The sequence below is a fragment of the Sphaerodactylus townsendi genome, linkage group LG04, assembly GCF_021028975.2.
Source record: "Sphaerodactylus townsendi isolate TG3544 linkage group LG04, MPM_Stown_v2.3, whole genome shotgun sequence".
In the NCBI taxonomy this organism is placed as follows: domain Eukaryota; kingdom Metazoa; phylum Chordata; class Lepidosauria; order Squamata; family Sphaerodactylidae; genus Sphaerodactylus; species Sphaerodactylus townsendi.
Window position 1 is genome coordinate 61,311,242 of NC_059428.1, and position 24,017 is coordinate 61,335,258.

Consider the following 24,017-nt stretch of genomic DNA (forward strand, 5'->3'; position numbering starts at 1 on the left):
ATACAAAACATCATCTCATCATACAAAATTGATTGATTTTCCCCATTGTTGGTCTGATTCCTGGTGCTACTTCGTTGTTACTAGAAACTGGGAAAAATTGCATTAGCTTAATTTGAGGTGATTTATGACAAAAATTAAAGTGTTCTTTACTTTCATTATTTCCTTTTTTTCATTTTCTTTTTCATTTATTTATTTTATTTTATTTTATTTTATTTTATTTTGCCTTCCTGTAATTATAGGTGAACCAATTCCGGCTCTTTCAAGAAATGAAGAAATAGAGTTGGTTTTGGTATGTACAATGCCCTGTGTCACCTCTTGATATAACCAACCAAAATGTTGCATGAAAACAACAGCATAAGGTTGTAATTGATGATGTCTCATATTGCTACCATTTCTTGAATTGTGTTTGGCATTCTCAGGGGGGGGGGGGGTTGGTATCTTTATGCAATGATAATTATGAAGTAATTTTTTTTCAAGCAAGCCTTTATTGGCATAGACAACAGCACAACAATAGTAAAAAACTGATTTTCTGAAGTAATTCCTAATATATACAAAATGTCATTTCCACTTTAAAATCTTTAAAATTAGTTGTTAGGATGGACAGAAAGCCAAAGCAACAAAATACCTGTAGTGTGGTGGCTGATCATCTTTTTAGATATCTAAAAAGATATCTAAAAAGTGGGATTGAATAAACACTGATCATCTGTTAAATAATTTCTTCCTCTGAGTGAAAAAAAATCAGTCCATTAAAAAAACTGTAGTATGTTGCATTGATTAGTATCGGTGTGAAACTAAGAAATAAATTTCATTTGTAGTATTATTCCTGGGTCTTCCATTTTGTAGTACTATTCCTGGGTCTTCCTTTTTTTAGAAGTGCAAAACTCAGGTGTAACATGATTCTGAATCAGTGGAAAATAAAACATATACACATGGCAATACTCTGGAATTTTCTGCTGTTTCCAACAGGTACATGGATAGAATACATTTTCCTGAAGAATGTGGGGATTGTTGTGAATGTTGCATCCATAATCCAGAAGGGAGCTTCCATCAGCTTCTGCACATTGGTGGCTGTTGTGAATAACAGCCCTTATTCATCAAAGGTAGCTTTTCAGCCCAGGAAATCTTGGCCTTCTGTTTCAACTTCTGGAAGTTTCACAATATGTTCAGTTCAGATAGACTTGAGGGGTGGTGGTGGTTCAATTGCTTTTTCACTGCTTGAGAAGCTGACTTACTCTGCAGAGCTGATCTGCCTTGCATCCAACACTGAAGCCTGACTGACTTGCAAGTTTCTATACAAGTTTCTTATTTTTCCCATGGATGCTAGTTCATTAACCATAAAATGTGCAGTATATATTTCTTATTGTATCTAGCAAATGGATATATGTTATAGGAATCAAAGAATCTGGATCATTTATAAATGTAGTGCTATCGGTCCTGAAAACAGGGATAAAACTTGACTTTCACAGCTAGCTACTTTCTGCTTGCTGAACTGAGCAGGAGCTGAACTGAATAGTACAGTGACAAGCTAAGTTAAAAGTTAAATCTTCATTTTGCTTTGGCTCTCCTACCATCTAAACATTTGGCAATTATTTCTTTGTGAAATTCTCTGATGATAGGTTAAAAATAGTCTTTTGAAAGGTATGATCTGTAACAATTGTCAAGGAAACAATATTGATATGTATTTCATACATTTGAGAAATGGCAGTGTCTAGTAATTATGGGTGGTGACACATGGCATTCTTTAGAGCTTAACCAAATGTAGTCTTTGAGAGATGCATCATGGTTATGTACAGTGACAAGCAAAATCACCCAGTGTTAGAAGAAGAACATAAGTTCCGTATGGAAATTTTAGAACTATCAATTTTGGATTTTTAAAAATACATTTTATTTCTTTATAAAGCATTTTTGTTCCTATCCCTTGACCATATAATACAATTTATTGCAGAATTCAATTGATAGGCTAATATATAGAGAAGAGAAAGAAAAGCTTCACAAAGTGACTGTAATCCAAACACAAAATATTGTTACAGCTTCTTGCTGTAACATGCACTTTTCACGCACTTCATGTTATCTTCTATTCTAGACAAATCAAAACATAATCTGGCAACTGTTCAGCTTCACCTCATTTGCTGCAATGTCTTCCCTCCCAAACAAAATACTACAAGAGTATCACTCTAATCAATTAAATCGAGTTAAACAATTATGCAAATTATAGTAGAATGTAATTCGGTATCAACTGAAAATGGTAATTCCAGCCTAGGACTGAATTACATACAGATGGTCAACAACAATTAAAACAAAAACCTTACTCTTACACTAAGATGAAGTCATAATTTCCATGGTGTGTCAGAGTTCTTGTTAAAAACTCCAGGAAGGTGATTTCTAGCTCAGAGTCGTTTTATCTGTTCCAAATGTAGCAGTTTTTGTAATTCAATATCTTTGATTTGCTCTGTTCACCTGTAGATGCACAGGACTTTGGAAGTATTATTGAGAAAATTATATTGTCAAGTCCTAGACCAGTATTGTGTAGTGCATTTTGGATTACAAAACAATAATTTATTTAAAATTGGCTGTGCAAGATTTTATTTTAATACAAATTTGCTTTCCTCTTCCCCAGAGGCCATTTGTTCTAGTAAAAATAAAATATTATCCTTGCTGCTAGTTGAAATATAGTCTTAATCTGAAGCGTTGCTTTGATATTTCTGTTTGCAAGATGTGATGAGGGACTTAACAATTGTCTGGTTCTCTATTCAGATTCCTTCCACCAGTCTAGTGCCCTGTACTTGTTGTTTCTAAGGTCTCAGCTGTGGAAAGGGGAAAGAGTTTGAGATTCACCCCATCATCCTCATTTCTTCGATCTGGCTCTTATTCTTCCTAGAACCTGACCAGTCTGTCCTCATTGGCGTCTTCCTGTCTTTTAAAAAGCCACTTTCCCAACTTTCCTAGGGGGATGAACCTTCCTGCAACAGTTGGAGAGCTCATGGGATGACAACACCAGTCTCATACTTCCCTCTTTGAATCCCTTGTTTTTAACCCTCCTGATCACTGTCTTTCTGTTAGGCCGTGTCTGTGATATTGACTCCTGGTGTATCAGTCAGTGGGATTCCCACAATGGCAGAAACAATGTTGTCTGGTTGGATGACCAGCTGCTCCCCTAATGCCTCTAGTGGATGTTACAGTACCTCCAATGATGATGATACCTATTTGTACATAATTTACATCTTCTATTGAAATGAATTGTGCAATAAAATTGCCAAATCTGTTTAGCCAAATATATTTAGACATCCTTTAGAGTGTCACACGTGTGTGTGTATGTGTGTGTGTGTGTGTGTGTGTGTGTGTGTGTGTGTGTGTGTGTGTGTGTGTGTGTGTGTGTGTGTGTGTGTGTGTGTGTGTGTTGCATGATGTTCTGTAAATATCAGGGACAGTTTTCACTAAGTTTTCATTCACTCAGTCTTATTAGCTGGCATTAATCTTATTGGTTGGCATTTGTACTAAGTATAATTATTTTATGCTATATGATTATTTCCATATATGTATGTTCATGTATTATATGTAGATATTCAGGCAGGAATATAACGCTGTGACATTCCAGGTTTCACTACTGGCAAACTATGTTTTATGTCCATGTAATATGTCAAAAATTCTTAGTATTCAGGAGCACCCAATGAAGTCATTGGGCAATATGTTCAGGAGACACAAAGTAAAATATGATTAACATGTAAAATTAACTGTCAGCTGATGTAGTAACAATCACTGCTTGAGATGTCTAAAAGAGAGATTGGATAATTTCATTTGGTATATCAATAGGTATGTCCATGATGTTTTTGTTGTTGTTGTCCAGAAGCAGTATAAACTTGAATGTCAGTTGCTGGGTTGAGACAGACAATAAGAATACTGTTGCCTCTGGGCCTTGTTAGTTGGCCACCATTGGAAAAATGATACTGGATTGGAGGACCTGATGGCAGTGTAAATTAGTAACATTGGTCTGGCCCACACACATATCATGATACCATCCTGTACATGCATGCCCTCTCCTGTCATAAAATAAAATGTTCTATTTTAATTTTGAAATTACTTTAAAAAAACATTTGGGCAATGATGGCATGGCCCACAGTAAGCTTTTCCTACCACTCCCCCAAACGATAGGACCTTCCCTTTGTGCTCTTTTTGTTGAACATTTTAATGACTTCCTATTACTTTAAATACTGCACCATCTTCAACTTCTGCAACAATCACAGGCAGCATGCTAGATAAATAGAGGATCCTAAAAGAGTATGATGTTTTCTATTATTCCCCATTTCATAATGAAAATTCTCAGAAATCTCTGGAAAAAAAGGACAACCTAAAAGGACACGTGAAGGACATTTCATTTCTTCTTCCTCCAGTATTTCTTCCTTCCCTTCCCTGGAAGCGCCCATACCCTCTCACCTTTTCCTGCTTCCTTCTCTGATTCCAACCCACCAGCCAACCTACCTGTGCCTCTGTTTTTCAGCTTTTCCTACCTCCAGCAGCTTCTACCTGGGAAAATTGTGGCCCAGTTTTGTGGTGGGGCTGCTGGGCCCCATTGAACAGTGCCAACCATGAGGCTAAAGCCAGATGCATAGTTCTAAATGAATAAAGACATACAGGGAGCACCTTATTTTTCCCTTATTCCCCTTCCCTATACTATTCTTGTTTTCCCCATCCTGAAAACTACCAAATTCTCTCTTCCTACCTACCAGCCGCCAACCTACCTTTTATCTTCATCCATAATTGAGATTATTATTTAGTATTTTAAAATGTTCAAATAGAAGACAGAGTGCTGTTGTTTTCCATATAAAACAGAGGTAGCAGTCAACTTTTTTACCCATCTGCCAGAGTACTTGCATTCAGTTTTCTGTAATCTATACAAAATCAACCAGTGCCATCTGGCTTCTTGACAAGAATGAAGGGGGGCACTTTCATGGGTCAGTGGGGATAGGAGGGGGCTTGAGCCCCAGCTGCTCCCTGAGCAGGGGTGCAGACAGAGCCTTCCATCCTGCCCAAGGAAGGGATATGGATGTCGTGTTGGGGCACCAGATTCCAGGTAGGGGAATCCTCAGGCGCCAAGCCAAGATCTTTTAGTTAATAACTAGGGTTGCTTGGAATTGTTTCCCCGCCCAAACAAGCCTAGTTAGTAACTAAAAGGACTCAGTTTGACTCCTGACAATTCCTCAGGAGTCAAGCTCACTCTTTTTTTGTTAACAACTAGGGTTGTTCAGCTCCCTCCCCCACCTACCCAGACTCTACTGCACACTGCAGTCTCCACAGCACTTCCTCCAAAACATGGGAATCAGATATTTGGGGAGGCACAATTTCAGTGCTTTACCTGAGCACCATCTTCTGTAGTTATGCCCCTGGACACTCTCAGATGTGGTGATTTCTCCCAATTCTAACATCTCTTTGATGTCTTTCTCAAACTTAGCCTGCTTCCTCTAGCTATAAGGTAAAAAAAAGCAATGGCAGATGATTTTCCTGTCACAACAGTGTGTTCTTCTAGCATGGTCTTCCTGCGCTTGTCAGAGAAAAGTATGGCAAATTTGACCATAGGCCCTTGCAGCTGAGCCCTTTAAGCAGCAGACAGGCCAGAGCAGAAGAATAACATGTTAGATCTGTCCCTTCCCTCTGCTGCTATCACACAGGTCAAGTAGCCAGCCCCTTCACTCTTTGCCTTTCCCAAACCCCATGCATCTTTATTCCCGGGAGGGAGGCTCAGAATACTTCATTCTTTGGCTGGTTGCTTCCCTAAAAGTGATACAGTTTCTCCCCCCTGCTTTTGTCCCACTATGATGGCTGTTTCCGTGTGCGCACCAGTCTAATCTTTAGTAATAAAGCTCTTTTTTATGTTTAAAGAAAGCAGACTGTGTCTGAAATCCCACTCACACACTAAGACTGCGCATGCATGCTAAGAACATGCATCCATGAGAGGAGTTAAAGTAATTGGAAGTTTTAACCATTCTGCTTGCTTAGAGGCAGTCTTAGCAGTGTACCCCAAGATGCTGGTTACTAAGAGGCTGGGGTTTATATCTTTTTTGGGGGGAGGGGGGATGGCAAGAAGAGGAAATGCAATTTTACAAGCAGGAAAACAAACAACATGCATGTGAGTGTCGCATTCCTGTACTTTATCTGTGTGTTCCTTTGGGACGCAAGAGACTGCTACTAGATTGCGTTGTCATATTGAGATTCAAGGTCAGGTTTTCAGCAGCTGCAGAGACAACATGCCATTGCTTATGTAGGCACTGTTAAATCAAGTGCTGACAGCATGCCTTGTATGGCTGGGCCCCAACAGCATCATAAAACTCAGAATACATCCAAGTTCTGTCTCATTTTTTACTGCTTTGAGAAAGGGCAAAAATCTTTCATTTGATTGGTTTGGTTTTGGCTGTCAAGTCATTGTTAGCTTCTGGTAACCCACAGGGTTTTCCTGGCAAGAGCCATTTAGAAGTGGTTTGTCATTCCCTGCCTTTGTGTTATACCATGTCCCTTGAATATCTCCCAACCCAATACTTGTCAGGGCTGAGCAATAGTTGGATTCTAATCAGTTAACTACCGGTTCACGCCCTGGGGCTCCACCCCTGCCACTCGTCTCCCCACGCTGCCCACTTACTTGGCTGCTTTTTGATGTCGGGCTGAAAGGGAGATGAGGGAAGGCAGCGACCTCACGAGGGAAGGGGATTGGGTCACGCACCTGGGCCAACAGCGCAGCCTGCCGGGTTGGCCTTCCATGGCTAGGGGAGGCTTCCAGGCAGCTCCCGCAGTGGGCCAGTCAGCCACTGATCAGGCCCGTGCTTTGCCATTGCTCTGGGTTGCTTCAGCCACATCCATGTTAATAAAGAAAAAAAGGCACACACCAAACAAGCCATAAGTGAGCAGCGCGCTCCAGAGGAGTCAGGGCAGCAGCAGGGAGATGACGGGGCAGCCGTTGGGACAGAGAGGAAGGCCAGCCATGCCACCCCATGGGCAGGTAAGTGCCACGTTTGCCACCTCCCCCCCCCCGTTTGACTGAGAATTACAATGGCAGGCAGAGGCTGAGGCACTCTGGCTCCTTTGGGCAAGATTTGTTTGGTCTGCACTCAGGCCATGTGTCAGCTCTGGGCTGCCTCCTATCTCCTCCAATGCCTGCAATTTCCTGTGGTGCCGAGACAAGAAGAAAAAAGTTTGCAAGTCCCTACCCAGTGGCGACACCTGGAGGCAGCCCAGAATCTGTGCGTACCCTGAGCACAGACCAAACAAACCTTGCCCAAAGGAGCTGGAGCGCCACAGTCTCTGCCTGCCATTGTGAACCTCAGCTGAACTGGGGGGGCACCAAACACAACACTTATTTGCCCGTGGGGTGGCATGGCTGGCTGGCCTTCCTCCCTGGCCCACCAGCTGCCCAATTGTCTCCCTGCTGCTGCTGCTGCTGCTGCTGCGCTGACACCTCCGGAGAGTGCTGCTCACTCGGGGCTTATTTGATGTGTGCCCTTTTTTCCTTTATTAACAAGGATGTGGCTAAAGCAACCCAGAGTGACAGCAAAACACGGGCCCAATCAGTGGCTAGCCAGCCCCCTGTGGGGGCTGCTGGGAGGCCTGCCCTAGCCAGCACACCTGGACCGGGTGGGATTCAGCCTTTATTAACCGTTTTTCCTGAACCGGTGCAAACCGGCTGAATTCCACCTCTGGGGCTGAGGCCAAAAGACTAGCCCAAGGTCACCCGGTAAGTTTCCATGGCAGAGTGGGGACTAGATCCTATTCCAGCACCTTAACCACTGCACCATGCAGGCTCTAGAGACACCTTTAAACACAGCCAATAAGCAAGGTAATGCCTATTGTTATATTTTATTTGGATGCATAAATTATTTGGTTTTAGGATTTTTCTGTTGTAAATACCTGTCGAAGTTAATATATGCTGGAAGTTACCATATATATGTGTAGGTGTTTGTGTACATGTTTTTTTCTTTTCATTTAATATTATTATGGGGGAGGGGGACTAGATCAAGATCTTTTCTTCATCTTTCTATGTATGTGTTATTTAGATGTGTAAAATAAATAAAAATTCTCATTAAAAAGAAGTTGATATATGCTCTAAGAATGCAAAAGAATTTTGTTGGTTCAGCTTCTCATGTAAGGGGAGTTTTGCTTCAATATTCTTTTAATTTATTTATTACTTTATTTTTATTAACAGAACTCCTTCGGCCTGAGAGCTAAAGCTGTACAATAAGATTAACATTAGTTACACAGTGTTATTAAACCATACTAGAAAATGTATAAAACATAATAAAAACTAATAATAATTTTTTAAAAAACTAGGATTATTTCTTTATTCTGAGCATGAGAGCACTTTAAAGATATTACAGCAGACAAAAATTTAGTTACTGATCTCATAATAGATAGATATCAGCTATCAGAATGGAGATAGCCTTTGATTCAGGATTCAGAGCTCTTCGGGGGTAGGGCGGTATATAAAACCCAATAATCAATCAATCAATGAATTAATTAATTGGTACTTTCTCTGAATAGGATTAATCTAGTATTCTCAAGGAGTAGCAGTGGCGTACTAGTTAAGAGCAGGTGTACTCTAATCTGGAGGAACCGGGATTGATTCCTCGCTCTTCTGCCTGAGCTGGGGAGGCTTATCTGAGGAATTCAGATTAGCCTGTACACTTCAGCACATGCCAGCTGAGTGACCTTGGGCTAGTCACAGCTCTTCTGAGCTCTCTCAGCCCCACCTACCTCACAGGGTGTTTGTTGTGAGGGGGAAGGGTAAGGAGTTTGTAAGCTGCTTTGAGTCTTCTATAGGAGAAAAAGGGGGGAAATAAATCTAACTCTTCTTCTTCAAAGGCCCACTCTGCATGAACTGTATACAGCGGTGTGTAGCCAGAAAAAACACTGTTGTGGGGGAGGACTTTGCACAGCTGCTGCCACTGCTGCAAAACTGTACCGACCCATTTTCCCTCACAACAGTGTTTACTTGGCTTACTAAACAAGTGAGTCTTTTAGAAAACAGTGGTGTCCACCCTGTGCCGAGTGAATGGCACCAGGTGAAGGTGCCGTTGTTCGACGCGCCGCTTAAAAAAAAAACTTTACCTCCTCTTCACTTAGACCAGGGGCGCACCTCCTGCCCTCTGCCCCTGGGGCATTGCTAGGGCCATGGGGGCATGTCCCCTCATTTCAACAGAGCTATGCATAGAAGAGGAGGTAAGTTTTCTTAGAATGTGGTACGCCTCTGTGCAGAGGTGCCGCTGTGGGCCATGGTAGCTCCAGGACCGCCCACACACAAGTGTGCGAAGGGCCTAGTTGCTACACCAGTGTAATGTACACTAGCGCCCCACCACTCCCTAGGCCTGTGCAGAAGGGGCCTAAGTGAGGCCCAATGCATACAGCATAATAGCTCATGGTTGATTGTCTCAATCTTACCAGTTGAACAGCTACACAAGCAATTAGAAAATGGAATTCCTCTACAACTCCCAATCAATTCTGTTTTAGATAGAACATCCAGTCTACCCAACATGAATGCTCATCTGCTACTTAGGACAATAAGGTATTTTAGATATAACAGGATATGAGAAACATGCCAAGCACAGGTTCAGTAGAAATTTATCAAATTGAAATAGCCTCCTCATCACTTCTCTCTGTCCTTCATGTTGACCTTCATCTTGAACTATGGTAAGAGAGAAACCTAGGTATTCTAATTCACTGTCCACCAGTTTCATCTAGATACTTTTTTAAGAATCTACCCTGAGCCAATGAAAAAGACTTACTTGAATGTCTGCTGCTGGAAAAAGCAATTTTAGTCTCAATTTAAAAGCGAACAGTCCAACTCGGAATTCTAATGAGTTCTGGGCAAATTCCATTCCCAGTGTTATTCCTGCAACCCAGCACAGTATACCATCAGTGTGTTCAAGATATGTTAAACGTAGTTAATCAATGGATTCTGAAACCCCACTTATACAAATCCTTGTGCCAAATAAGATTTGTGGAAGTATCTTACCATTAAAGCTTTCAGCGTCAGCAGGTACATATTGTCCAAATTTAGAATTAAAAAAAACCTGCATTTCATTTTTCTGTTTTGTTTTGTTTTAAATACCAGAACTTTCAACTTTCCATAATGAACTATTTTTTATTTAAAGAAAACCATTTAGCAGTCAACTTTTAGTTTTCACATGCATTTTCAATAGATGTAATCATTAATTATTCACACTGGGAATGTTGCAGTTAGTTGAAAAAACACTGACCACTTAAAATTATGAGTGCAAAATGGTCAGCTAAAATTTGTTGGAGCTTCAAATCTTTTGGAATGGGGAATAAGAACAGAAGAATTTGGCCACTGTGTACATTAAATATTCCCCCAACACACACACACACACACACACACACACACACACACACACACACACACACACACACACACACTATTTTCTGTAATCAAATGTAATAAGTAACTAAAATATGTATTACTGATTCAAAGAAGCATTTTCTTTAATTTGAGGTAGTGATAAAACAAGTAGCTCAATCCTGTTAGAATTTTGGAATCCTAAAAATAACTTGGGCGGGCAATAAGGAAATCTGAGGTGGGGAGTCAACAAATTGTTTCTTTTCTTTCTTCACTGGTAGAATTACCTTCTCCAAATGTACAATCCAGTGAAGGGACTTTTACTGAATGTTTGACACACCAATAGAGATTGTAAAATACACTGTATATTTTTTTTAGAAACATGAGAATTATATTAGATTATAACAATCATATTAGATATAACAAGTAATAACAAAATGGCTCAGACACCTAGATATCCGAAACCTTGGTTCGATAGTGAGTGTGTAGAAGCAAAAAAGATCTTATTGCCGCTTTCTCATACACAACTATGTGCAATTCTGAAAATAAAGTAAGGGCCCATGCACTATTATTAACACGGAAAAAAGCTTATAAAGAGATTATACAGCAGAAGAAGCAATACATTAAGAAATATTGGCAAGACCTTATATGCGCAATTACTCAAAGGAATTCTAGCCAGTTTTGGAAGATGATTGCAGCCTGTAAACAAGGAACCCCATCAGTCTGGGACACCTGTATTCCCCCTGACAAATGGATATCTTTTTTTCAGGGGCTTTATGAAGGTGATAAACAGGAGACTTTTAAACCAGAATTAGCCTCTCTAAATCAATGGCCACCTGTTACAACCCAGGAAATAGAATCTTGCATGAACCACCTTAAATCTAGGAAAGCCCCAGGTGTTCTGCTCCCCAGGTGGTTATTTAGGTGCCTGCACCCGGCCAAAGCAGAATGTAAGACTCACTGACTCAGTTAACAGTTCAATACTTAAAGCTTTAACTGTAACAATGTTGTCAGACCCTGACTCCTCCCGGGTCTAACTAAATAAAGGTTACTTTGTTGCAGAAACTTTCTGGAGTCTGGAATTTATTGTAAATACTGTGAGACTATAACATCTATAACTGTTTAACTTAAATACTGTGAATCTATAACATCTTTGACTGTTAAATACTGAGAGTCTAAAACATCTTGGACTGTCTAACTTGTTGCTGTCACCCAGCTTCCGTTGGCCCCCAACTGCCAAATCAGACAGGTTGCTGGGTAATAACTGCCGTAGAACACCAGCCCTAGGGCTTCTTAAAGGGACAGAACTAAATTCGGTTCCCTCCCACTGAATACTGTACAAAACATAGCTAAACCCATACTAACTGTGGGGAAACTAAAGGGGAAATAAACAAAGGCTCTGTGGGGGCATGACACCAGGATTAGATGGAATCCCACCTGAAGTACTAAAAGAGAATATAGACTGGTGGGCTCCTTTCCTGGCAACCTTATTTACATATACAGACAAAACAGGTTGCATACCCAAGTCGTGGAATACAGCAGTTGTTGTCCCTATTTATAAAAAAGGGAGTAAAAATGAACTGGGGAACTATAGACCCATTAGTCTTCTGAATGTCATAAGCAAACTGTATGCAAGACATCTAGCAAAAAAGCTTGAACAATGGCTAAGGGAAGAAAACCTGATCGCTCTAGAGTAGGCAGGCTTTAGGGAAGGTAGATCAATAGATGAACATTTTTAACACTACAACAACTAATTGAAAAATATGCAACAGGCAAGGTAACATCATTATGTATTGCCTTTATTGATCTCAAATCCACCTTTGATTCAATTTCTAGGGAGAAATTATGGCAGAAAGTAGAAGAGAGTGACATAGATAGAAGATTATACTCCCTAATCAGTCTTCTATATGAGCAATCTGCCTTGAGAGTTTGTTGCAACACACAAGGATTTCTTACTGACCAAATATGGACCTATTAGATTTTCATGCTCAATTTAGGGGGTCTGATATCAAACATGGTGTTGGTGGTTGTGATGGGTTTTCTCGGCTGTGTGGCCATGGTCTGGTAGATCTTGTTCCTAACGTTTTGCCTGCATCTGTGGCTGGCATCTTCAGAGGTGTATCACAGACAGATCGTGCAAAATGAGTTTGTGAACCTCACCTCCCTGATGAAATCAATAATCTAGACTGGGCTCTGCAGGCTAATGGCCACTCCACAACAGAAATCAGAGGAGCTTTAAGACCCAGAGGACTGAGGAAAAACAGCCCATCACAGGAAAAAAATTCTACCATACAAGGGAATCACGGATCAATAGGGAAACTGATGAAAAAACGTAATCTACAAACCTTCTTCAAACCTACCAGGAAAATACAGCAGATGCCATGCTCAGCAAAGGACAAGAGAGACCCCCCTTACTTCTGCAGGAGTCTATCGCATACCCTGCAGCTGTGGAAAGTTCTACATAGGAACCACAAAATGCAGCATTCAGACTCATATTAAGGAGCATGAAAGACACTGTTGGTTTACCCATCCTGAAAAATCTGCAGTAGCAGAACATATCCTAAACAAAACTGGACATAACATTTTATTTGAAAACACTGACTGGATAATTCAGAAGGTTACTATGTCAGACTGTACAGGGAGGCCATTGAAATTCACAAATACCAAGACAACTTCAACAAGAAAGAAGAGACTCTAAGAATTAACAAAGCTTGGCTATCAGTACTCAAAAACACCAGAATCGAAGGCCAAGGGCATACTAAGTTCATGGACAGTGGACTCCACCCAAACACAGGATTTGCATTCACCAATTCTGCTGCTGATGCAGGGAATGCAAATGCGACTACAAATGTAAACCAGAAAACCCACCACAACCAGTTGAATCCGGCCATGAAAGACTTTGACAATACATGGTGTTGGTGTGTGTGTATAGGTTTTCAAAGAAAAAAAAACAAGAAAAGGTTAAATACTGCACATTTTAATGTGTTGGATTTAGGGGCTACTTCTAAACAGAAGTAAGTCCTATATCATTTGGTGGAGCTTATTCCCATTAAAGGTCCTTTAGATTAGCCCCTAAGTATCATTAATGAGACTTTGGTCTGTCTAACGTTAATACAATGGTATCTATTTCCTTCTGTTTAATTCCAGCAACATTGTCCCTTTTTAATGCTTTGAATACACAGGAAAGTAAAACGAACTGTTTGTTTACTGTGTTTCCCAAACTTTGTACAGACAATATAATAAGACTGTAAAATATGGAAGGTATAAATAGTGGTTTCATGGCAAATGCCTTACAATTTTTGTTGGTTAAAAATGACACTTGTCTTCAGCAAATCATGCATTGCTATTACTATTGAGATTTTTTTCTTTCCTTGTGTCTGTTCCTTTGTATGTTAGAAGGTATAGTGACTTGTCACTTGCTTTTGGCATTTGAGAAATACAGGTCAGCGAGATTTGTTTTACACCCAAATCTCCATATGCATCTTTAATTAAATTGATATTAGATTTTTTTTCAAAAAAACCTCAACTTAAAAAAATCATATAGATTTATTATGTGCATTTCTAACCAGAGAAAAGACTGTGTTCTGATTTTTGAGGAACCCAACTTAGTACCTTTGTGATAGCCCTATTTTAACTTTTTTGTTATATTACATCTGCGTTCTACTTTACCACAGCAGCGAAGACTGCTGGTTTCCTCATGCCCATAACTTTAATGTCTTAAGTATATAAAGAACAAAAATCAAGCTTAGTACGCTTTTCCTCTTCTCATATAAAGTATAATGTGTGACAAAGAGCTTTCTTTTATATTACATATGCATATACCTAAACAGCACAACTTGTTCCTGATAAAGATGCTGTAAACATGCACGAGGCCCTATGTGAGTTCAGGTAGATACACGTGGGTCTTTCATTACATGTGATATTTTTGTCATGCTATGGGGTAAAGAGTTCTTGTGAGATACCTGTTCCAGAATCTCATTTCATGTGAATTGTAAGTATAGGGATTCTGGATAAATGTGTAAAATGAGAACTGAGTTATTTGAAAACTACATTTAGTACCATATTATTCCATGGCAATGATGTTACTTAATTCTGTAGAAACTTCCTTAAGATACTGTAAAAACACAAAGTAGGTTCAGTGGTCTTTGCATTATTTCTACACAAATTAATATTGCCATCCTAAAGGTGAGTCCTGGAGTTCTCCTGGAATTACAGGTGATCTCCAGATTACAGAATTCAGTTCCCATGGAAGAAATGACAGCTTCAGAGGGAAGACTGTATGGAATCATATCTCCATGGAGTTCTTTTTCCTCCCCAAATTCCACCTTACCTAGGCTCCACCCACAAACCTCCCAAAATTTCACAAGCTACAGTTGGCAACTGTAAACAGTGTTCACAAATATATAATACATGTGTTCTCAAAAACAAAACAAAAATACTTTTAATACCAGGAACTTGTGTTTGGATATAACTATCAATGTTGTTTAATATATGTAGATGAAACAAATAAAATACTTTCTTTTTCCTGAATCACTGCGAACAGAGCCCAGATGGCCGGATAGAAGTCAAAGGGCAACATGGAAGGTCATCACTGCACATTAAAGATGTGAAGTTGTCAGATTCAGGGAGATATGACTGTGAAGCTGCAAGTAGAATTGGTGGACATCAAAAGAGCATGTATCTAGATATTGAACGTAAGTTCTATTTTTTCTTTTTGTTCGAATTATTGCAAAAAGAAAGAATAATTATTAATGCCAAAATAATCATAATGTGAAGTACTATTTTGTATTTAACTGTTTTAAAAATGTTGCTTTCTGAATTAAATGGGTTAAGGAATCAATTTTAACCACAGAGTTCTGTTTACAGCATTGAAATTTACTAACTTCTTTCTCTTCTATTTCTTTCCCCAAAAAACATTTTGAGAATTGAAGGACCCCTCTAGAAAAGTGCTTGATAATTTTCAAGCAACAGCAGCAGGAAGGGGTAATCAGCAAAAATCAGAAAGGCTTTTTTACTGGCAGATGTGTCTTCAGCTTGTACTATTAACTTACTTATTTAGGGCATTTTAAACACTTTTTTCTATTCAATGTAAACCTAAAGTGCTTAAAATGAAGAAAACACACACAGTCAAATTTCCCAATTATTACTTGCAATTAATAAACTGCTTCATAAGACAGAGCAGGAGGTAGCAATTCTGTCCTTGAAAAAATATCCTATCCCCAGGGAGACAGGAAGGCAGGCAGTACTTTCTTCCCTCCTTTTAGAAGGCAGCTGGCTTGATAGTTTCAGGAGCTGGAGGGAAAGGGAGTGCAGGTGGGGACGACTTTGCCCTTGATGATACCGGCAGGCACTCACGTGATAGGATTTCATTTAGTGCAATCTGTAATAATATTTTTGTTGGCAACATTTCACTATGGTGTATCATGTGATTTCGTCCTTTTAAAAATGTTACATGAATGAAATTAGATTAAAGTTAAAAGAAAAGAAAATCTGAATAGATCTCAATTGAAGACCATGCATACAAATGTTCAGGAAACATTTTTAGTTCTATTCAGGAAACATTTATATATCTGTAATGAAGAAGCTATGGAATGCAAGGAATACTTGAAATGAAGTAATAATATGATTCATAATGTAACAGCAGATCAATTAATAAACAAATAATTGTAGCAGAATACTTAAACATGTAGGTTGTCATAAATGTTCAAATTCAGAAAATATTACTGCAATATTGTCTGTCTTGCTTTTTGCTCTCAGTGGCAGCTAACCAAGTGAATGGTGATAAGAATATGAGCAGTACTGTACCCATCTACTGCCCTTCCCCTGGGAAGTTAGGGAGTCCATATCATCCAAAGGGAATGAGTGGCTGTGTCTGATTGCTGTCACTAATCACTCATGTGAACACTAATCACTAATGTGCTGGCAAGCAGCATCTACTTGTCCTGTGGTCATAGTGGAGTGGTAATGGTGGCAAGGAGCAGCCACTGCTTCTCCCCCACCTTCCTTTCTGCAGGCAGTAGTCACATATCTCCTGAAAGCAGAGTACAGGCATCTGAATACTTGCTTCCCCAAGTAGTGATGGTGGCAAGGAGTACCTCATTCTCAGGGGCATATCTTAGGAGGAGGTCTCATGACCCAGGCTCTACTTTCATGAGAAAGGTCGCAGCATGCATATTCCTCCCTCCAGGTTAAAGTCTTGCATCCACTTCCTCTCCTGGCTGTTGATCTTCCACCGCAGCTGTGTTGCTTGCTCTTCTAGTTGCTTTTGCTGCTGCTGCTGCCACACTTGTTGCTTCCTGGCCTTTGCTGGAGTGGCTCTGGAGCAAACTGGAGTGAAACTGGAGCACCCTGCCATGTGTTTGCTTGGAGAGCAAGACTGAGGGTAGCTGCTGGTAGACTCCCTCCCCACCACAGGCCAAGAAGAGGAATTAGGGTTGGGGCCACCAGCAAGTGATTGAGAGAGGTCTGAGAGTGCACAAGCAGACCCTCAACAATCCAGCAAGAAAGGCAGGCAGCTTGCAGCCTGCACAGGTTCCTCCCTACTTCACCCCCGCAGGCCAGGAAGACGAAGCAGGCCAGGGGTTCAGTGAGTAACAGAGTGTGCAGGCAGGTGGCCAACGGCGAATAAAGTAAGCAAAGCAGCAGGTAAGTCTGAGAAAGTGGAGTTGCATTTTCATTCTCTTTCTCTCCTCCACCATGATCTGTACCTATCGCTCTACTTTTCAGGATATGGGCAGTTAACTATGAAGTCAACAAATGTCTTTAAATTATCTGAGCCATATTCACACTACACTGTTCTTTCCCCTGTTTTTTGCATTTATTTTCATAAAGGAACTGAGTCATTTATTTGTGAAAACATTCCTATTAAATAACTGAACATTCTTTTAAAAATTAGTTAAATATGTTATTGAAGAAGCCAACGTTAATGCCTAAGTTCACTCCTAGAAAAAATGCCATCAAAATGACTGAATATGTATCTAAATTTATTGAAATTACTGTGCAAATGTTTGAAAAAAAAATCTCATAGTGGGATGGTTAAGCTAGAATTCAAAAGTCTGACCCTTTCTAAAGTGTACATTGGGGAAAGGTTCTCCAAATGTATGAGCCTTTCTAAAAGGTAGGGAAAAGGTTAGGGAAAAATTGCTTCCTGACTGCAACTTTTTTGCGCCCCACCATCCTGAAATGATGCCTTTCCTGTCATTCTACATGTCCAAGGGTGCTCATTTTCAGTATACAGAAAGAAAACAGTATATATATTTTAGGGATTCACCCTAAAACTCTCATCCTTGTTAGCTAAAGGGGACACTTTCCTGCTTTGTTAATAATTTCATTGTCTTGTGCCTTTGCTGCTGGAGTTGGATGGGTGCTAGATGCTTGCCGGGGGAGAATCAGGTCTTGCCCTGGACTCCATTTTCTGTAGATATACTACTGCTTCTGCTTCTTCCTACTCTTGGGTAGTAAGCAAATAGAGATGGCTGTCAAGATCCCCTTGACCAGACAATAAGACACTTGTAGAATACAAAGGTTTCTTTATTGCAGGCATAAGTCAGATCCAGTACAGTATCAAAGACAGCTCTGCCGGATGGGCAGAGCAGTGAATCATATAAGCAAAACGTCCCCTCCCCCTTCCATTCAAACAATGAGCATAGAGCGAAAGAAGTTTTGAGAAAGTGGCCTTCAGAGACCAGCGGCAGGAGAAGGAGATAAGCACCTGGCATTTGGCAGGCAGCAAGCTAGCAAGCAAAAATAATTCACACAGAGCAAAATCCATGAAAACCAGGCCTGACAATGGCTGTGAGGACTTGTAAAAGCAGCATCTGCCTCAGCCTGTCTACACTCTGCTGTTGGGGAAGAAATAGGATAGGATCCTATGATTAAGCTGGTGGGAGCAGAAACTGTTGCTCCTTCCTGTTCTACTAGCAGCAAATCTGAGTATCAAGCAGAACAAGGAGCAGTAGGAGTATGTAGCCACTATGTAAAGGTGAGCCCAGGCCCTCCTAGGCCGGAGCTAAGCAGCTGTACCGTCCCAGTATACCAGATGACTAAGTCCTTAAAGGTGTAATACGTTGGACTTGTTAAAAGCAAGTCTTTAAAATGTGTATTAAAATATTGTTTTTAAAAAATTTATCCTAGTACAAGGTAATTTAAATATAAATAATTAACCATTAGGCAGATCATGAAGGACTGAATTTGTATATAACACTGGATGAATTTTGAACAATTCCCTTCAGTTATTGCCTAGGTGAAAGACATGAAGATATACATTTCTTCAGAATTGATTGCTGTTTGGCTATCTCTTAAAATGGAATTTAAATATCGTACATACTCGCATATGTCAACTTTTTCAGCACATTCTTGTGCTGAAAAAGCCCTCCTCGACTTATACGCGAGTGAGGTATACTTTAAAAATATTTTAGGGTTTTTACTTTGTTGGCTGCCAGGGGTGCAGTTTTTAGGCTAGTGGCACCAAAATTTCAGGGTATCATCAGGATAATCTCTTGCTGATACCAGCCAGGTTTGCTGATGTTTGGTTCAGGGCGTCCAAAGTTATGGATCCCCAAAGTGGGTACTCCCATCCCTTATTGTTTCCAATGGAAGCTAATAGTAGATGGGGCTACCCTTTTGAGGGTCCATAACTTTGGACCCCCTGAACCAAACTTCACCAAACCTGGGTGGTATCATCAGGAGGGTCTCCTAAAGATACTCTGAAATGTTGGCACTGCTAACATAAACATTCCTCCCCTGACAGGCACCCTCAAATTTTCCCCAGATCCTCCCTTTAAATCACCCCCCCCTTCTGAGTGGATTTAAAGGGAGAATCAGGGCTTACAGAGCTAGTTTACTATTTTCCTTTGAAATAAATATTCAGAAACGTTTAACCTACTGATGTAATTTTATTGGTATCTATTTTTATTTTTGAAATTTACCAGTAGCTGCTGCATTTCCCACCCTCGACTTATACGTGAGTCAATAAGTTTTCCCAGTTTTTTTTTGGTAAAATTAGGTGCCTCGACTTATATGCGGGTCGACTTATACACGAGTATATACGGTACTATAAAATGGGATCCAGTTTGTTATAATGGACGATATGGATCACATAAATCATAGAAATGATGTTAACATCATTCAATGTGTAATATGTAGTTTTGCCCTTCTCCCTGGGATTTAAAACTAGTTGTGAGTGAGAATGTAAGGCATAGCAGGTCTCTGGGCATCCACATTGCTGTATCCTCTCTGATCCCTTTCAGCCTATAGAAACTCTTGGTGAACTGAGGATCTTCACCGATCACCATACTGTGTCTCTACAAAGGCTAACTCTTCCTCTAGATGAACTCCACATAGCAAGGGGGGATAGTGTGTATTGTGTTATCTATGTTTTGTATTATTCTTCACTGTTGGTAATTGGTTTATTTGATACAGAAGTTTTAAATTATTTCTATTAAAGGTATAGTTTGAACACTGTTCTTTGAGCCAGACAGAGGTATTTTTTGTGCAGTAGCCATACTGTTTCTGGTTCATCTTGTATACTGGGGCATACACAATGTCTCCTTTGATCCCAAGCCACTGTGCTGGAGTTGCACCATCATGCAGGCTGTGCCGGGGCCCTCGAGTTGCATTTCTGCACCACTCCTCAGTGCCAGTATAAGTCATTGACATAAATGAGTCTAAATGATTATGGTAGTTTTGGATCATTGCCTTCTTTATGTATCAATTTTATGTAAGTTTCTTGCTATGAAAGCAGTATTTTCTCTTTGTTTATTTCATTCATAACTTTCTGCAGTGGTATTATACATTTCTTCCAAGCATTGCTGTAAATCCATCTGGACCTAGCAATTTTTTTGATTTCTTTATAGCTTACAATATTTCTTGAATCATATAATTTGATTCAGTATATCCTTGTGTTCAGAGCCAGCATGGTATAGTGGTTAAGAGCAGATGGACTCTAATCTGGGAAACTGGGTTTGATTCCCTACTTCTCCTCATGAGCAGTGGAGTCCTATCTGGTGAACCCATTTGTTTCCCTACTCCTACATATTTATGCTGGGTGACCTTGAGCTAGTCACATTTCTTCTGACCTCTCAGTCCCACCTACATCACAAGGTGCCTGTTGTGAGGAGGGAAGGGAAATGTGTTCATAAGCCATCTAAACTTCTCCTCCTCCTCCTCCTCTTCTGCTTCTTGTTCGGCTTGCGCTTCATCTTCTTCTTAATGTATTTGTGTCTTACTCCAGGTGAAGTTTCCAAACCTCTCCTAGGGAATGATTGAATCATGTAGGGTACATTTTTCATATGTACCTTTTCCTGGTATTAACCTAAAGGAATTATATTTACATTGACATTCAAAATGCTATTCATACATGCAATGCTATTCATACAAACATTTCATTTATGACATTTCAGATATCTGCACATTAGGTTAACCTTCTGTAGCGTGTACCTGCCACCACTTTCTCCTTTCCCTTGATGTGAGAAACATCAAAGTTGTAATCTTGCAGCTGAAGACTCCACCTGATCAGCTTACCCTTGGTGCTTTTCAACTGGTTCAACCATTTTAAGGAAGAATGATCCAAGCACAGGGTAAATGTCCACCCCCATAGGTAGGGTTTTAATTCCCGCACAACACAAACTACTGTCAAACACTCTTTCTCTATATATGTAATTGATAACATTAAAAAAACAGAAAAAAAGAAACATAAACAAGTAATAATTATAGTTAGTTCCAAGATGGGCAGCCCAATCCACAACCCCAGGCGACTGGGGATGGTGCCTCTCCCGTGCTGTCCTGCTGCCTCCAGAGGGCTTTCCAGCAGTTTAGGGAGGCAGAAAAAACAATAAAATCCTCCCACTACCAGAAAGCTCTCCATAGGACTAAATGGACTAATGTAAGTCTTAAGGCACAGGTCATGGCATACCTGCCAGCAAAGAGTGGATGGAAGCCAACTAACCAGCTCCACCTCTCAGAATGCCCCAGCCTGCCTCCCCTTACCAGCATCCATTCTGGTTTCACCGCTATGGATCTAAGGGGTGGCCCGCCACTGAGGCTTTTGCCCCTCCACTGATAGGCGTGTCCCTTGTGCCAGCAGAGGGGGGATGCATTGGTGCAGCCCCATGCCAGCTCCACAGCTGAATTCAACCTCCCCAAAAGGATTGCACTATAAGAGACTAATGACATTCTAAACATAATATTATATAAAATTCAAAAATTATCAATTATTGATTATGGCTGTTCTTAATGTAATAATCCAAAGTATATAAAAACACTGATACATTCTTTCTTTTATAAGTTTCTAATTTTTCCCCACATAATACAAATTGTATAAACATATTATTTTAATAAAGTGATTAATAATTTGTTTCCCTATAAACTACTTTTCAGTCTGATATAGTAGATATCAAATTTCATAGTAATTTATATACATCATTTAAACAATGTACTTCACTTTTTACCTTTCTTTTTTTCTTTCTTTTAAATAATATGAATTTATCTTGGAATTCTTTAATTGGTTGCTTATCCACAACTTTTATTACCTTTACATACCTTTACATTGTTGCATATTCCATTGGTTTATCTCCAGACACATTTTCGGAAAACTGAGAGAAGCTGCTCACTAGGTGCCAATTTACAGCTTAGTTAGAGTATAGGATTCCATCCTCCCCTACCTGGCAAAGTATTCCTTCAATGATTATATATGAAACATCATTGAATAATGTAAAGGGCTTTTGGAAATCAGACTGGTGAGGTGGAGAGTACCTGTTTTAGTTGTCAAAAAGGGCCTGGCACACTGTTGTTCAGTTTACTTTATCTGATAAGGCCTTCTTTGTTATTTCACAAAGAAATGTAGCAATGGTGCTAAACTCAGGAATAAACCTTCTATAGTAATCAACCACCCCAATGAAAGCTCTCACATGCTGTTAAAAAAAACAACAACTGGTATGGGTCAACCAAATTGGCTGCACCTGGCCCCAATCTGGTTGTAACATCCCGCATTCCAGTATATTCCCAGGGTCTGATATTCACAAGGTGTAATAGTTTGCACCTTTAGTTCTTTGAAACACTATACACAGATGTTGTGAATGTTCATTCCAGCTTTTGCTTTTTCTCAGAATTTCTTTAATAAGGCAGTTCTTATGCTGTTTTTCCAGCATTTGAATTGTGTCCATTATTTTCTTGGTTTGATCCAATCTATCTTCCTTCCTTCCTTCCTTCCTTCCTTCCTTCCTTCCTTCCTTCCTTCCCGCAATATCAGCTGTGTTATTTAATCTAAAAAATCTTCTGTATCTTTTCTAAAGTTTTTTTTAACTAGGGCTGTTTCCGCACATACAAAAAGATTGTTGCAATGACGTCATTAATAGCAGCGCATTCCCAGCGAAGCGTTCGCATGGCCAGACGAAGCTGTGTGAGCAAACGGCCTCGCAGAACCTCAGCAGTTCACACGGAAGCACTGCAGAAGTGGCGTCTTGCTGCGCCCTGTCGCGGCTGCGCACTGGCGAAGCTGCGTCGGCCAAATGTCACAGGCGTTCAGCAGCGCGATTGGCCGAGGCGCCTGCCCTGATGCCTCATCCATCCCCTATCTGTCATCGGCTCTCCTCCCAGCTGTTGTCTGTCCCTGTTCATTTGGCCAGTGGCACCAGAGTCCATGTGGGCAGCTGCCATCTGCATAGGCGATATGGATCTGGGAGGGGTGCTCGAGCAGGCATTGATCGAAGGCATATGGGAGCAGCACGAATTGGAGATGGCCACTGACACCTTCATGGCACAGAGCGGCCAGCTGCTGAGCCGCCTGTGGGGGCATCTGCGCCGGTTCCCTGCCGAAGGGGCAGTCACTCGATCTGCTGCTGCTGCACACTTCCGGCCCCGCAGACGCACAATACTGCGCTGGTTCGCTCTCGCAAGTGCGCCCAGCACACCCCGCTACTGAGTGGGTGCCCAGAGTAGGACCTGGTCATGACAGTCTGGACTGACGAGCAGTGGGTGGGTAACTTCAGGATGACCAAGGCCACGGTCATGTACCTAGCAGATGCTCTGTGGCCACACCTGGAATGCCAAGACACCAACATGCGCCCTGCCATTCCCATGGAGACTCGAGCGGGCATGGCCTCGTGGTAACTGGCAAGCGCCAACAGCTACCGTGAGGTGGCCTAGCAGTTTGGAGTCGGTATGGCCACCGTGGCAGACAGCGTCCTGGAGTTTGCCATGGCTGTGGAAGTGCACCTATGCGCAAGACTGGTGCGCTGCCACAGGCTGATGGACCAGGTGAGTGCAGTGTCTCCGAGGGGTAAAGCGTGTGTGTGTGCACTGTTCGGTGGATACACCCCAACAGCACCTGCGGAAGGGCCCCCCCAGCCGCACCCCACAGAACATCACTGCCTAACCCCCCTCCACCCATTTGTCAACCTGTCTCCATACAGGTGATGGCTGGTTTCGCTGCCCTTGGATTTCCGCACTGCATCGGGGCCATAGATGGGTGCCACATCCGGATCTGTCACTCGGGGGGTGGCTCCGGGCCAGCACATCAACCATAAAAATGTGTCCTCCAAGCTCTTGCTGGCAACCTGCGACGATACGGGGATGTTCATCAATGCCAAAACAGGCTACTCTGGTCGCAACAATGATGCCTTTGTGTTTCTGGAGTCACACTTCTGCCAAGCCATGGACATGGGCATCTACCTGCCCAACAGCCCCA

At 41.0% G+C, this 24,017-nt stretch overlaps 1 protein-coding gene across 2 annotated transcripts in view; it reads left to right on the plus strand.

Moving 5' to 3' along the window:
* NCAM2 (neural cell adhesion molecule 2) overlaps positions 1-24,017 on the plus strand; it is a 273,716-nt gene that overhangs the window by 159,223 nt on the left and 90,476 nt on the right. For both annotated transcript variants that reach the window (XM_048492570.1, XM_048492569.1), the window contains exon 9: positions 14,877-15,027. In XM_048492570.1, coding sequence (XP_048348527.1) covers positions 14,877-15,027 — 151 coding nt within the window. The remainder of the gene's footprint in view (positions 1-14,876; positions 15,028-24,017) is intronic.